A 15,203-nucleotide genomic window follows, 5' to 3' on the forward strand; every position below is an offset into this window, starting at 1 on the left:
TTATTGAGAATAACTCATAGAGTAGGTGCTCAGTAAATGTTTACTGGCTTAAATTGACTAAAAGGCCCTTTGGGTTATGGACTTAAGGCTGGGAGGGGGAATCCTAGGGGTACTGAAAAAAATGGGAAGATGTAACCCTTATAAAATGGGCTCTGGATTTACTGAAGAAAAATAGCTTAGGGAGAAGTCTTATGATTGGGGCAGGTTCTCCTAGTGGTAATGAAGGGGAATGTACTCCCTATATGCCATAGGCATTGCATATGTGTTCCCTGGCTTCACTGCAAGAAAAGGACTCTGGGGAGGAGGCATGAACATACAGAAGGCACCCCATAAATGCTCATGGGAGTCATTGGTCTGTGTGGAGAGGTCTAAGGTTGGGTCATGCAGAAGGTGCTCAACTCATGCTGAGAGAAACCACTGAAGGAAAAGACACTGGGCAAAGGGTTTGGAGATGGGGCTCACTTTGCAGGCAGTTGATCAAAGCTAAATGGGTCCACCAAAGGAAAGTCCTCTAAAGAAGTAGTTTGCGAATGGAATACAGGAAACACTCAATAAATACTTTCTAGATTAACTGTAGGAAAAAGATCTTTTAGGAGAGAGTCTGATGAGTCACACACAGAAGGCTCAAAAATGCTCATGGAATTCACTGGAAGAAAGTGATTTGCTTGAGAGGGGCCTTGGGGATGGGGCATACATCAGACACTTAATAAATGTTGTCTAGATCCTTTGGAGAAAATGTGTCTCCTTGGAGAGAGAGCCTGGAGTTGGGGATACAGAAGGCATTCAATCAAGTTTCACAGGATCCATTATAGGCAAAGTTTTGGTGAGAAGCTGGGGTGGAATACACACAGAAGGCACTTCAATCAATGTTTACCAAATGGTTTCAAAGATCTCTGAGGAAGGGGACCAGGTGGGACACATTGCGCTGACTGGATACATGCTCACAAGACTGTTAGAAAGAAGGCCTGAGGGCAAGGGTTGAGGATAACATGCTCACAAAATTCATTGAGGCCAAAGGTCTTAGGGAAGGACTCTTCGGTGAGGCATACAGCAGGTACTCCATAAATACTTAAAAGACTCATTACAGGACTAGGCATTTGGGGCAAGGGTTGGGAGGGGTGGCAGGGTACATTTGACTCTTGAAGTCTCACAGGATATACTGAAGTCAAAGACTTTGGGGAGGAGGATTGAGGAAGACGTACACGACAGGCAAAGATAATTGCCCCCTGTATCCATCGAGAAGACTTTGGGGAGGCGAGGGCAAGACACATATGAGGCGCCCAGCATAGTAATTTACAGGAAAAGAAATTGAGTGAGGGGTCAGGTGCCAGGCACATAAGCGGCGCTCAATAATTGCTAGTTCACCGTGGAACTATCTGGGGACCCAGGCCCACGGAAGACTCGGCATTGGCTTACCAGTCTGTGTGCGGCTCGTCGATGACCAGCAGCACCCTGGCGGCGGCGCCCCCGCGACCTGCACCCCCAGAGCCGCCGCCCACCTGCTCGCTGAAGGTGGCTGCCGCGGCTGCTGTGGTCTGCTTGACCGCGTTGGACAGCGATGAGAAGAAGCCACCGCCCCCCGAGGACCCAGGACTAGGGGCTGCTGGAGAGGCCACGGGGGCGGCTGTGGAGGACCTTTCGGCTGTGGCAGTCGCGGAACCGGGCGGGGCTCCGGGGCTAGCGGCAGAGGGCGGCGGCGGGGGCGGCTGCGGGCGCTGCAGGTCTGTCATGTACCCATTCGGCAGATTGGCCATGAAGTTGCTGTCCGACAGGCGGCGCCGCAGGTAGTTCATGGCTGCGGCTTGGGGCAGGGGGTCCTAGGGGCAGTCTGGTCAGGAGCCGCGGGGGCGGACCACACGGGGCCCAGGAGCACTGCTGAGCTCTCAGGCACGACGCGACTCCTCTGCTGCCCGCCGCAGACTGAGGCAGCGCTGACTCGCCGCCGCCGCAGCGCGGATGGTCGCGCCCGGGACTCCCTATCTCGCGCCTCGCGTGGTGCAGTCCGACTGGACTCACGGCGGCGCGGACGCGACCAAAACGACGGGGAAGGGGAGTTTGTAGAGGAACGGCGACTGACGTCAGCGCGCCTTCAGTGCTGGGGCGGTGGTGGCGCGCGCCGGCTGGCGGGGGCGAAGGCGCTGTCCGCGGTGCTGAAGCTGGCATTGCGCACGCGTCACGCCGCATCCTGTTTCCCCTCCCCCCTCCAGTAGGGGATGCGCAATTTGGGGACTGGGGGTGGGGGACTTCTCCGGAGGTCGGGATCGTCAGGTAGGCACACCCCCACCACCTCATCCTGGTACTTGTACCCACTTGCACTCATACACAAGAACCCCACCCCAAATATTCGGTTTCCAGTGTTGATATTCACGAGGAAAGGCATTTTGGGGGTGGGAGTGGAGTCATACTCAGAGACATAAAAGTAGAGAAACAATCCCCTCACAGCGAGGAGTGAGGTCAAACGCAGTGTCCCGCGTGGAGATCAGTCTCCCGTGTCCATACGGTCTCAGCTAGGTAGAGAGAAGGGCATGGGGGAGGCGTAGACAGCATCAGACACTGGAGGTGGAGACTTGGGCGCTGTACACACCCTTGCCCCCGGTGGCTGAGGGCCTGGAGTCACACAGGAATGACAAACACAAAAGCAAAGAAACACGGGGACATGTACAGAGAACACAAACCCATTTAAGTATACAGACATAAACTCAGTGTAACTAACACATGAACATGTTGAGTACACACATGTGTACATACGTGGACCACATACTGACACACAGAGACCCAGAGAAGCTCACACAAGCACGCAAACCCAGACAAAACAGGTACCCGCAGATGATCATGGAGAAACCAAGATATGCAACACAGACATATTCCTTGTAGCACTAGCCCTGATGCATGTCCACTCTCCCCTCCCCACATACAACACTCGGTCTACATGCCCCATCCCTCTGCTCCAGACACAGCTCAAACCTGGTGTCATCGGTGTCCATGACTGTCTTCCCCTAACTTGAAAACTTTCCACAGACACAGGTAGGATGCCAAATAATATCTACAGGTGAGCAAATGAGGTAGACCAGACAGAGGCCAGATTTAGGAGACATTCTGTCAAACCTGTAAGACCCTGACTTCGATAAAAACACAAATGTTTGTCGACTGATTGTATCCAAACCTCACAACAACCCTATGGGTGGATAATATAATTTCCATTTCACAGATGAGGGAATCCAGGAACTCCAATTTATTCCCACAGGGTCATGTTCAGTTTATGATTTATACTTTTTTTTTAAAAAGAATGTGTCAGGAAGCCGGGCATTGTGGAACTTGTCTGTAATCCAAGAGACTCAGGAATCTCAGGCAGGAGGATTGCAAGTTCAAAACCAGTTTCAGTAATTTAGTGAGATCCTTTCTCAAAAATAAAAGGACTTGGGGATGTAGCTCAGTGGTAGAGTGCACCTGGGTTCAATCCCCAGTATGGGTGGGGTGAGTGGAGGAAGATGGAAAAGCTAGCCTGTGTAACTAGAAAAAAATGAGGGGTAGTATGGTAGGAGACAGGATCAAAGAGGTTAGCAGGGACCAGTTTGTATAGTGTGTTAAACATAGTGAGCAATGATGGTGGACTAGATGAGGAGGCAGAAGATAATGCAAGTAGGCGGATTTGAAGTCTTTTGCCTGCAGGATTTTCAGGTTAATCATTCACTTATTCACTTGTTCATTCTTCTTCATTCATCATTGACCTGTTTAAGCAAGGCAGGAATAGTGTGGGAACTGGAGTCGCAGTGCTTGAGTTCAAGACACACTTTCACCATATGATTGGGAAAGTGACTAAATTCCTGACATTTAAAAAAAAGTTTAGGTGTAAATGGACACAATACCTTTATTTCATTTATTCATTTCTATATGGTGCTGAGGATCAAACCCAGTGCCTCACATGTACCAAGCAAGTACTCTATAAGCACTCTACCACTGAGCTATGACCCCAGCCAAACCCCTGATATTGTTTTTCCATCAGTAAAAAGATGACGATCACCTGATCCACTTGTAACAAGGGGAGGGGAAGAGCAATGTGCTGTAACCTCTGCCAGGAATGCCCTCTCTCTTTCTCCCTCTCTCAGGGGCTGCCTTCGGACAGTTTCCAGGAATCATGCAATTCATATTCCATCTCTTCTTCTCTAGGTTCCCACAGTCCCCAAGTTAAACATTACCTAAATCATCCTTTTACTGTCTCCTTCATCTCAGCCATCTTCAGTCCCACTTCCAGGCCTTTTCTTTGGCTGGGCCTCCCTTCCTCCCTCCAGGATGCACTCTTTGGCATTCCAAATGGGAACTGCCTGCAAATTGGTTTCTTTGAATATTTTGAATATGTACTTCCACTACTAATCAAAAACAAGCTGTGTGGGCCTGTTGTGACCTCTTTGGGGAACAGGTGCAGTTTCAGGTCTCTAGACCTTTCTGGTGCCTCTGGGCCTAAATCTGGGCTCCTCAGGACTGTATTCAAACTATCCCTCTCCCTAGGGACCTGGTTCCCAGGTTCCTGGTACTTGTGGCCAGTAGTTCCATTTTATTCCAGGTGATTTAATTTACAGTATTATTTTTTTGTACATTGTTTTTTTGTGGGATGTGGATTCCCCCCAGGAGTATTTCAACTCCTGGAGGCAAAGAGGTAAGGCTTCTCTACATTGTCTCCATCTTCTTCAGGCCAAGAATGATTTTCCTTGTTAACTAGTGAGTAGCAGCTTCAACACACGGTCCTGACATACTCATATTTATAACACACATATGTATCTATGCTACCTTAATGTGCACATACTATTTCACAGTTAAGACACACGCTGAGTTGTAACCTCACACCTTCATATATATTCAATATTCTTAATTCTTGCACAACTCCATAGATCTATAGCATATAGACACTCAAAGAAATGTACCTCATAATGCACACACACAGAACTGCCACTTTCTTATAAACACATACCTCTCTCACACCCTGTAGTAGCCACCGGGAATCTTCGTTTTTACTTAGTCTTGCCAAAATGACCAAGTAGTCAATGACTTGTCTTCATTTCAACCCATGAATTAGCCCATTTTACATAATGGAAAGTCAATCCAGAGAAGTCAGATAAGGGTACTGACAGACTCCAGGTGTCCCATATCTTCCACCTGGCACTTCCCACACAGTGGGTTCCCTTTACCCACTGCACAAATCCTGAACTCTGCTTCTGATATTTGAGGCTGCAACACAATCCATCAGGATTCAAAAATGTCCAGTTGATAAGCTTTCTGTGGCTGTTTTCTCCTTTGCAAAATAAGGATAATAGTGACCTTCATGGATTTGTTGTGGATTAAATGACTTCATGCTTATGGAAAGCCTTAAGACACTACTGGGCACACACTAAGTACTTTCTAAGTATTAGCTATTACCATCATTATTATAATGAATCCTATGCGGCTCATCACGAGGGGCTCAGCATTCAGTGAGTGGTAAATTAATGAGCAAGTGCTAAGAGCATTGGAGTCTGGATTTTTTTTCTTCATTGTGGAGGCACGTGCTGCTCTGATTCTTCTTCTTTTCTATGTCCCCCTGATGTCCAGCACTATTGTTAGTATACAGTAGGCGTTAAGTGTTGAATAGATGTTCGAACGAAAGGAATGCCTATTCTGAGTCTGTTCCCTGGTTCAGATGTCCTCTCCTTCTACCAGGCCCTCCTCCACCCCAGATGCCCAAACTTAGCTTTAGCATACAGCAGACACTTAAGTGTTGAGTGAAATGAACAACTGTGTGAGGAATATGTGTCTGGGTTTGTCCTAGGGGCTCCTCCAGGCGGATGCTGACTCTAACTTCTTTATACCCTCACCTCAGCTCAAAGCACATCATACCCACTTCCTCAGTCCGCCCCCAGCCTCCCAAAGCTATTTGTCGCGGGTAATTGTGGTGTTGGAACTGGGCTGCTGAGTGGGTGGGTGCAGGTGCTCGCTCGGCAGGGCGCCAACACTGGCCACGCCTCTGCCGCTGTTCACGGTAGATTGACATGGAATTGCCCCCCGCCCCCCCCCCCCCGAGGATCTGGTGGGTGGGAACCCAGGGAGCTTCAGGAGGCGGGGAGATAACAACTAGCCAGAATGCTGGCCAATCAAGAAGTGCCTGCCAGAGGAAATAGTCAATCATGAAACCCGCAAAGGAGAGCTCTGCAGAGGGACGTGCTGGGCAGCCCTAGGGCACTAGAGGGTCCGAGACAGCATTTGGGCAGTGGCAAAGGGAAATTGGGGCTTCACACTCATTTTCACTCCGTCCAAAAAGCAGCCACAGTGGAAAATACTGTTTTCCACCACAGGCTGCTGTGACTTTGCCCTAGAAGATGCTATTGCCCCACTTTGGAGGAAGGGGTCAGGTTGCTTTTCTTCCTTTAAGGAATCTTAGAAGAGCCCAAAGAGACTGATTTATTTAAGTCTGAGAGGTCAGAGAAGCAGAATAGAGGAGAGAGCTGCTAGGGTTTCTGTTCCTGAGGGTCTATGCAGGCAGGCACATGTAGACATGGCCGTTGTTCTTTCACCACCAGCTTCTGTCCCTGAAGCTCCTCGCACATTGGCCGTGGATTCCCCCAGAAGGTCATGTTCTTCTCACCTTGACCTTCGACCGTGGAAACGGTGGGCCTGGGATGTTAAGGAAAATGGGAGAAAGAAGTTCAGGGAAGGCAAGAATGCATTCAATAAACTTTTTTGGGGGGATTCCAGGGATTGAACTCAGGGGCACTTGACCATGGAGTCACATCCCCAACTCTATTTTGTATTCTATTTAGAAAGAGGGTCTGATTGAGTTGCCTAGGGCCTTGCTAATTTGCTGAGGCTGGCTTTGAACTCACAATCCTTTTGCTTCAGTCTCCCGAGCTGCTGGTATTAGAGGCGTGTGCCACCACACTCAGCTCAATAAACTCTTAATAAGTGCCCACTGTGTGCCCAACTCTACATTTTACGTATGATATTGGGCTGCTTCTTTACCTTTCCTGTGCCTGTTTCCCTTATCTACAAAATGGTAATAATAGGAATAATAATATCAATACCCACCTCACCAGGCAGAATGAAGATACATGAATTAACTCAAGTAAAGTGCTCAGTGTGGTGCCTGGCACAGAGTAAGTGCTCAGTAAATGCTGGTGGCTGTTAATTGTGTGGTTTTTTTGTTTGTTTGTTTGTTTTGTTTGTGGTGCTGGGGATCAAACCCAGGGCCTTATGCTTGCAAGGCAAGCACTCTACTAATGGGGCTATATCCCCAGCCCGGCTGTTAATTGTTGATGGGAGCTACCTTCTCTTACTTCTAAAACCCTTTATATCTCTTCCCATTTCCCACCTGAAAAAAACCCAGATGTCTTGTCCTGACATTCAAGGCCTTGATGTTGGGCCCAAATCCCTGGCCTGAGTCAATCTCTCTCTCTCCTTCTCCACTTTACCCAAACTCAGTTCCATGTCCAGAAAGGCCTTTGCCTGGATAATTTTTCCTACTAGGCAAACCCTCCATTCACTCCCATCCAAATTCTCTCAATTAGTCCTTCATTCATTCAGTCTCTCTCTTTTTGAGGTCCTTTGCACCTCCATTCAACACCTCTAACTCATCTTTAGGACCTACTCTGGACCCCAGAGCTAGGAGATCATGTTCCAAATGCCAGGCCTTCTAAGAGCTGTGAAAAGCCTGCTTAACCAAGTAGCTTGATGTAGGAAGGGATGGGTATTTTAACCTCCAACACCTGGGCCACTCTAGTCACCAGTGAACACTTAGTGTGGTCGATCACCTGTGTTTAAGACCCTGCTCACAGTCTTGATGCCAGGAATGCCTTTCCTGACCTCCGCCTTCCCAGGAAGGCCTGATCAGCTTCCTGGACCCAGAGTATGGTGGTAGTCCCTTTGCCATGTACCAGGTGTTCCTTGTATGCATTCTCTCAGGGCTCTGTTCACCTGGGCCCCTTGAGGGGTTCTTGGATCTGGGTTCTACAACTATTGCCAACAAGGCCTTGGAGTATTTCAGGGCAGTGAGATACTGAAGAATTGAATGAAGTCATGGGCAACTGAGCAATTCAAAGCATGGTAACACAGAACACAGAAGGAATGGACACAAGAAGGACAGAGTGAAGGGAGAACAGCTGAGTGACTGTGTGAGTGACTAAGGGGCACAGAGGCTTTGAATTCTCCCTGAGTATCTTCCTTCTTCACTTAACTTCTCCCCTCTTCCTGGGAGATGTCACTCAGTAGGGCAGGCACCTTAGACCCAGTGGTGGAAGCCCTAGTTGGGGGACTGATTATCCCACCTTCAACATCATGACTCCCTCCCAGTCACCCATTGCCCCCTCACTCACGAGAAGTTGGGGAGCAAGGCTGAGCAGTTGCGCTGGCGGATGCGGGTGGGGTTGGGTCCACATGGGGGTGTACACAACCCCCAGGTACTCCACTCTGACCACTGGCCTTTCACTGTAACAAGGGGAGGGGATCACAGAGTCAAAACTGGAGGTGAGGGGGAGACTGCAGGGACGGGGGGGCGGCCACAGCAGAGTTGGAAGCCGTTGCCCCTGCATGGGCTGCCCAGCTCACAGTGTTATCTATGGGGGCACTCACAGATGCAATTCTGGATGTTGTAGCAATGTCGGATATCCTGATATTGCCCAGCACATCGCTGTCCATTAAACTTGCGGCCCACGCAAATCCTCGTGCGTGTCTGCTGGCCGGGGATTTCCTCACAGCTGATAGACTTCAGGTTGAGGCGGGCGCAGGTGCTCCACTTCCCCCAGGCTGCCCACTCTCCATCCACTATAGAGACAAGGCAACAGGGGCTTGGATCAAAATAGGGAGTGAATAAGGGAGCTCAGGGGAAGGAAAGAAAGCTGTTGGAGAGAGTGGGGGTGATCAGATGTGGGAATGGGGGACCAGAGGTGTAACCAAGGCATGAGGACTGGGAAAGGAGGAATTAGAGGCATGAAGGCCTCAGCAATAGGAACTGGGCAGCAGAAGGGCAGGAGGTGGGGACCTGAAGCATGGAAATGGTACCTCCTAGGTACTAACCAGGGCAGGGGATGGCTGTGTTGCAGATGTGGGTCCGAGTGGCATCACCAGCACAGATGGGACCCCCATACTGGGGTGCAGGTTTATCACATGTCCTTTGTTCCAGGGTCTGGCCTAGGCCACAGGTCACAGAGCAAGGGCTCACAGGGCCCCATGGCCCCCAGCCCCCGGCCACTGTTGGAGGGAGGAAAGAGAGTAAGGATAAAGGCCACTTCAACCCACCTCAGTCCCTAGACCTTTGAGGCAGTCTGTCCCCAAATGAAAGGTTCCATTATTACATGGTATGAGAACTCTATCCCCTAAAATGACAGACCATCTGTGCCCTGACTCAAGAGGCTTGCTGGATGAGGCCCATGCCAGTGGCCTCATCACTACATACCTGGACAGGGTGGCAGGCCAGTGCAGCCCCGCTGCTCATAGGCTGGTCCTTGGCAGGGCTTCCCAGGAGGCTGCTTGGAGGGCTCAGGTGCAGAGCATGTGCGGCTTCGTGTCTCCGTAGGCATGTGGGGTCCACCATGGCAGGAGCCTGAGCAGGGGCTCCAAGGGCCCCAGGCAGCCCAGGCCCCATGTACTGTGATAGGAGTGGGAGGATGTACACATGGTAAGGATTGCCGAGGTCCTCTCTGCCAGGCAGGTCCTGGCTGAAACCCCACATACCCACCCTGTGCCCCAGCAGGGTCCTGTGGCTGCCTTCACTCACTAGGGCAGACCTTCTGGGTGTCACAGGCCTCTGACTGCTGTGCCTCTCCTGGGCAGCGGCCCCCACACTTGGGGGCAGGGCGATCACATACTCGCTGGCGAGTCCGGATTCCTTTGGAGCAGGTGACAGAGCAAGGCCCCCAGGGTGTCCATTCAGACCAGCCACCCATCTCTGTTGGAGAGGAGAGAGGCAGATGGGATGGAGGTAGGGATGCCAATCAGTGTCCCTGGCTTCCTCATGTGCCCCATGTCAGCTAATCCTGTCCCTACATCTTCTGTCCCCAGATCTGGCCCACCATTACTGTTCATCTGGACCATGGCAGCAGCTTTCATACTAGTTCCTCTGCTTGACTCCTGAAGTACAGTTGGTCATCTTCCCAAACCAAGTAAGATCGAGTTTCTCCCCTGCCCACAATCCAAATCACTGACTAAAGTCAATGTCCTCACTGTAGCCACCCTCACCTTTCTAGCCTCACCTCCCACCACTCTCCTCCAGTCACCAGGACCTCCTCAGCTCCTTGCAGCATCAGGCACAGGCTTGTCCTCAGGGCCTCTGCACTGATTCATTTGGTGCTGGGGCCAGGTGATGGGGAGTGCTTGCCCATCTGGCTGATCCTCCTCACCAGGACAGCAGGGCTGGTCTTCACAAGCCTGTAGCTGCCACTCAAGGGTCCCAGGATCCACCTTTTCAGGGCAGTGCCCACCCCTGCCCATGCAGCGCCGGTGTCGCAGCTGGGAGCCTTCAGAGCATGTCACTGAGCAGGGGGCCCATGAGGACCATGGTGACCATCGTGGCAACCTATGAAGAGGTACACATGTCCTATCCTGGTACAAACTGACAGGATGGCCTGTGGAACTCTAGAGGCAGGCACATAAGAGGGTGCTGGGTAAATGTGCAGTATGGATCCAAGAGTACCTACCACTTAGGGATGCTGGGGAATTGAATGAGAATAGGTGGGCACATAATTAAGTTCTTGATGAATGTTACTTTCCTTCATAACCAGGGCCCTAAAGTTCCTCTTGGAAATCCCCAAGGACAAAGCTGGGCATACAGTAAACAAACCTAAGGACTAGAAGCCCAAACTGCTGCCAGAAACCCAAAAGGCCACCACCCTGCACAGTAGCAGGCAGACAGGAAATGCTTAATAAATAGGAGCCATCATGCCAATGAGTTCAAACGTCCCCTCAGAAATACCCTGGATCATCAGGCGCCACAGTGCATACCTGTAATCCCAGTAACTTAGGAGGCTGAGGCCAGAGGATTGCAAATTTGGGACTAGCCTCAGCAACTCAGTGAGACCCTGTCTCAAAATAAAACTTTATAAAAGGACTGAGATATAGTTCAATGGAAGAGCACCCTTGAGTTTTATCCCCAGTCCAAAAAAATAAAAAAAGAAATACCCTGGATCCATTCGCAAACTCCTTCATGGTAGGGTATGCTGCCAAATGCTAAAATAGATATGACCTGCCAACATGGCTAGGGACCAAAAGCTGCTCTCAAAAATACCCATCCTTGCCAGGCCTGGTGGTGCACACCTGTAATCCCAGCAACTTGGGAAGCTGAGGTAGGAGGATCTCAAGTTTGAGATGAGCCTTGGCAATTTACTGAGACCCTGTCTCAAAATAAAATAAAAAGGGTTGAGGATGTGGCTCAGTGGTAGAGAACCCCTCGGTTCAATCCCCAGGAAATCCCCCCTGCAAAACGAGATCCTCATCCCTGTAGTGTATCTGGAATACATAGTAAGCAGTCAGGAAATAAGTTAGGAAATACATCTGGAATACAGTAAGAATCCATACATGTAAGCTGCAGGAAATCATGATTAACAGACTAGAACTACCCTAGAAATCCCTGCATTGCATCTAGTATGGAGGAAATGCTCAAGGAATGTAAGGTATCATCATAATTAGGGGCCTGGAGCTTCCCTCAGAATTCCCCCAAACTCCTCCTCTCCCATATATAGATGTCTCTATATACAGTAAGCACTCAATAAATATGAGCTGTCATCATAATTAGGGAACTGTAGTTGACCTCAGAAATTTGAGTATGTGTGGAGACAGTTTTGATTTTCCCAACTGGTAGGTGAGTTGCTCCTAGAGTCTAGTGGAAGGCCAGGGATGTGACAAAATATCCTACAAGGCATAGGTCAGCACTCACCCCCCAACCCACAACAAATAAGTTTCCAGCTCTGTATGTCAATAGTACCAAGCTTGATAAACCCTAAGCTAGTTATGATCATGGCCTCCAGGGTCAACACTGGAAGTCCCAGAGAAAGGAAGAGCCTATCTGGGTCATGGTCCTTTTTGCCCCCCAACCCTAGGTTCCCCCGAACCTGCATGCCTGACAGAGCCCACTGTCACGCTCCTGGAAGGCATAGGCAGCATTGAGACAGCAGTCCTCCACACTGACGCCTCCCCCTAGGAGACCCTTGCACCTGCCAGAGGTTTCTTCATATTCGCTGAAGCAGAGCACAGGGTCTGAGCCTGTAACAGGACCAGGGGGAGGGAATGGTCAGGGTTATGGTAGATCTGGGTCCCCCAGGGGACAGCTGGGCTCCCACTCACTCACCTGTGGTTCGCAGGGTGAACAGTAGCAGCAGCAGTGACTGAGGGGCCTGCGCTCGGATAGTCATGTTGAATGTGCACCCGTGCCCTGACCAGTGAGGAGGTCTGGTTTTATCTGGGCTGACCTGCGTCTGGAAAGAGGAACCGCCGACAGGAGGAACTAGGAGGATATCCTGCAGGCCCCTTCAGCTCTGACCTGTTTTGTTCCCTCCGCCTCCTCTTCTTTCCCTTCCCCATTTCCTGTGTTACCCTTGGTTCTGTTTTGTTTGTCACCCAATCCCCAGCACCTCACACTCTGTTTCCCTGCTCCACTCAGCAACCTTAGTGTTCAGTCCCTGCTCCTTGGACAAGTTGTCACTGAAAGGCAATGGAGCTTGAGCATTTAGAGCAAGATGAATCTTATAGGTGTGCGACCTTGGGCAAGTCACTTCAACCTCTCTGGGTCTCAGTTTCCCTACCTGTAAAATGTATAATCTTGACCACATGAAAGGGTCAGTATCATGGGGGCGCTGGACAAGGGTAAAATGATAGTGCCCTCCTTGAGGGGTAGAGAAGGCATCGAGGCAATTGCTTCATCTTCCATCCTGACTTAACCCCACCCTCCTCTTTCCTAAAAGTGAGGTTCCCTGCGGTCAGCATATGGGGAGAGGTCACCACAAGGGAAGTGAGAAGAGGAAGTGGCATGGTGTGGGGAGGGATCCAGAAAGGGTGGAATTGGGGATATCCACTGCCCTGGGAGCCCAGTTGAGGATACCTTCAGGGCTTGGGGCAGGGGTGGACAGGAGGGAATCAGCTGGGCTATGTTCAATCAGAGTACCATTGGGCAGATACCATCCCCTCCTCCTGCCTGCTTCCTCCTCTGTAAAATGTACATACAGACAGCACCTAAGACATAGTTGTGTGGGTTTGTTGAGAAGATTGGGAGTTGAGATTTTTAAAAGTCCTTCAAACAGTGCCTAGCATATACTAGGTGTCCTGTGTTTGCTATGTTGACTGACTGAACAATTATTGAACACCTTTTGGAAGCCATAGTTCTCAGAATTCAATGGAGCAGAGAGCAGGATGGAAAAAAATCCTGACCTATGAGTGATTTCTACTGTAAAAGGAGAGACAGAGAATAGACACCATCTCCTTCACAGAGCTACCCTTCCTGGATGATATCCCTGTTACTCTCTAGTTCAGTGACTCTCAAACTTCAGTGTGCATCTGAATCACCCAAAAGGTTTTATCACTGGGTTCCATCCCAGTTTCTGATTCTACAGGTGTGGAGTAGAGCTGAAGAATGGACATTTTAGCTAGGTGCAGTGGTACACACCTGTAATCCTAGTGGCTCTGAAGACTGAGGCAGGAGGATCAGTTCAAAGCCAGCCTTAGCAATTTAGTGAGGCCCTAAGCAACTTAATGAGAACCTGTCTCAATAAAAAGGGCTGGGGATGTGGCTCAGTGCTTATGTGCCCATGGGTTCAATTCCTGGTAGCGAAAAAAAAAGAACATACGTGTCTAATATTAGGTGACACTGGGGACCATACTTTGAGAACCACCACCACCAATTTGTGAGTCTCATCTAGAGAAAATAATTCTACATGCTTTGTTTTACTGTTAATAATGAACTTATTTTCAGTCCATTTTCCTTACAGGTAAAACTGTGCCCCACAGTCCTACTTTCTTTTTTCATAAGCCCTAACAAATCAAATTCCAGAGCCTACTTTAAAAACAACAGTCTTGTGGGATGAGGATATAGCTCAGCAGTACAGCACTTGCCTAGTATGTGCAAGACCCTGGGTTCCATCCCCAGCACTACAAAATGTATAGAAATGAAAACAACAATCTTAACAATGAAGGACCTTAAGATAGCAAGGCAGGGGCTGGGGTTGCAGCTTAGTGGTAGAGCACTTGCCTAGCACATGTGGGTTTGATCTGCAGTACCACATAAAAATAAATAAAGGTATTGTGTTCATCTACAACTAAAAATATATTTTAAAAAAGACAGCAAGGCTATGCCTCATTTCTCCTGCATTCAAGGAGAAAGAAATACCATTCCACAAATTAAAACAAGATAAAAGAATTTGGTCAGGTGTTGAAAACAAGTTCCCCAAGAATGCTGCTCTTGTTTTCTGGGTGATAAGGTGTGTGTGAATATTTGTATCCATTACAGATGTACTCTGTTCTCTGAGAATATAAGCCTGTCTTTGAATGTTTGCTTTGAACAATGGGTGTTGTTAAGATTCTAAGACTTTAGTTGTCAGTTCTGTGTTATCCAGTGAAAACAAACTCCCCAAGAAACCTGCAATTCTGCCTGGCTGCTTTATTTAATCACCTGTTGCCCTGGTAATAATGTTATAATCGATATTTCCTTTGTTCCTAAACTGCATAAATACTTAGGATTCCCTGTGGATGAGAATTGTCAGCACTTTCATCTTCTCCCACACACGTTTAGGCATTGAAATGACTCGGCAGATTCCTTATTTAAGCAAAGAGTTATAGAGTCTTGTCTTATTTAATTATCACAATACTGCCTGACATAATGTATTTATCTGTTTCTTGTCAGTCTCCCTCACCGAATATTAGCTTTACTTGGCCAGGGGGTTTGGTTTGTTCACTGCTGGGTCTTCGGGACATCAGATGGGTACTGGCAAACAGGAGATGCTCAATAAATGGTTGCTGAGTGAATCAATAAGTGAAATAAATAAAAACCTGAGATTCTGGTAAATGCTGAGAGGAACGGTATGAGATGGAGATAAAAATCTGGGTATCACCTTGGGGGATAAGTCCTATTTCAAGTGTTGGGACCAGAGAAGACCACCTAGAGGGGGTGCATGAGGAAAAGGGAGTCTCCAACAAAGCCAAGGGGAACCCCAGCATTTCAAGTTTTGGAGAACTGGGAGAAGCCAGACCAGGGGACTGAG

General features: G+C 49.1%; 2 protein-coding genes across 3 annotated transcripts in view; both read right to left on the reverse strand.

Moving 5' to 3' along the window:
- The window catches only part of Syn1 (synapsin I), a 49,295-nt gene extending 47,363 nt beyond the window's left edge, over nt 1–1,932 (reverse strand). For both annotated transcript variants that reach the window (XM_047535482.1, XM_047535481.1), the window contains exon 1: nt 1,417–1,932. In XM_047535482.1, coding sequence (XP_047391438.1) covers nt 1,417–1,793 — 377 coding nt within the window. In that variant the 5' untranslated portion in view covers nt 1,794–1,932. The remainder of the gene's footprint in view (nt 1–1,416) is intronic.
- Nucleotides 1,933–6,415: 4,483 nt separating this feature from the next.
- On the reverse strand, nt 6,416–12,461 carry Cfp (complement factor properdin). Its single transcript, XM_047536507.1, has 9 exons — nt 12,302–12,461; nt 12,066–12,216; nt 10,359–10,534; nt 9,737–9,907; nt 9,416–9,607; nt 9,037–9,210; nt 8,593–8,784; nt 8,337–8,448; nt 6,416–6,642 (listed from the first exon to the last, which is right to left on the reverse strand). Exons 1-9 carry the CDS (start codon nt 12,363–12,365, stop codon nt 6,477–6,479), a joined length of 1,398 nt encoding a protein of 465 aa, XP_047392463.1. The 5' UTR covers nt 12,366–12,461; the 3' UTR covers nt 6,416–6,476.
- Nucleotides 12,462–15,203: the final 2,742 nt, after the last annotated feature.

This window comes from Sciurus carolinensis, chromosome X (assembly GCF_902686445.1).
Source record: "Sciurus carolinensis chromosome X, mSciCar1.2, whole genome shotgun sequence".
Classification (NCBI taxonomy): Eukaryota; Metazoa; Chordata; class Mammalia; order Rodentia; family Sciuridae; genus Sciurus; species Sciurus carolinensis.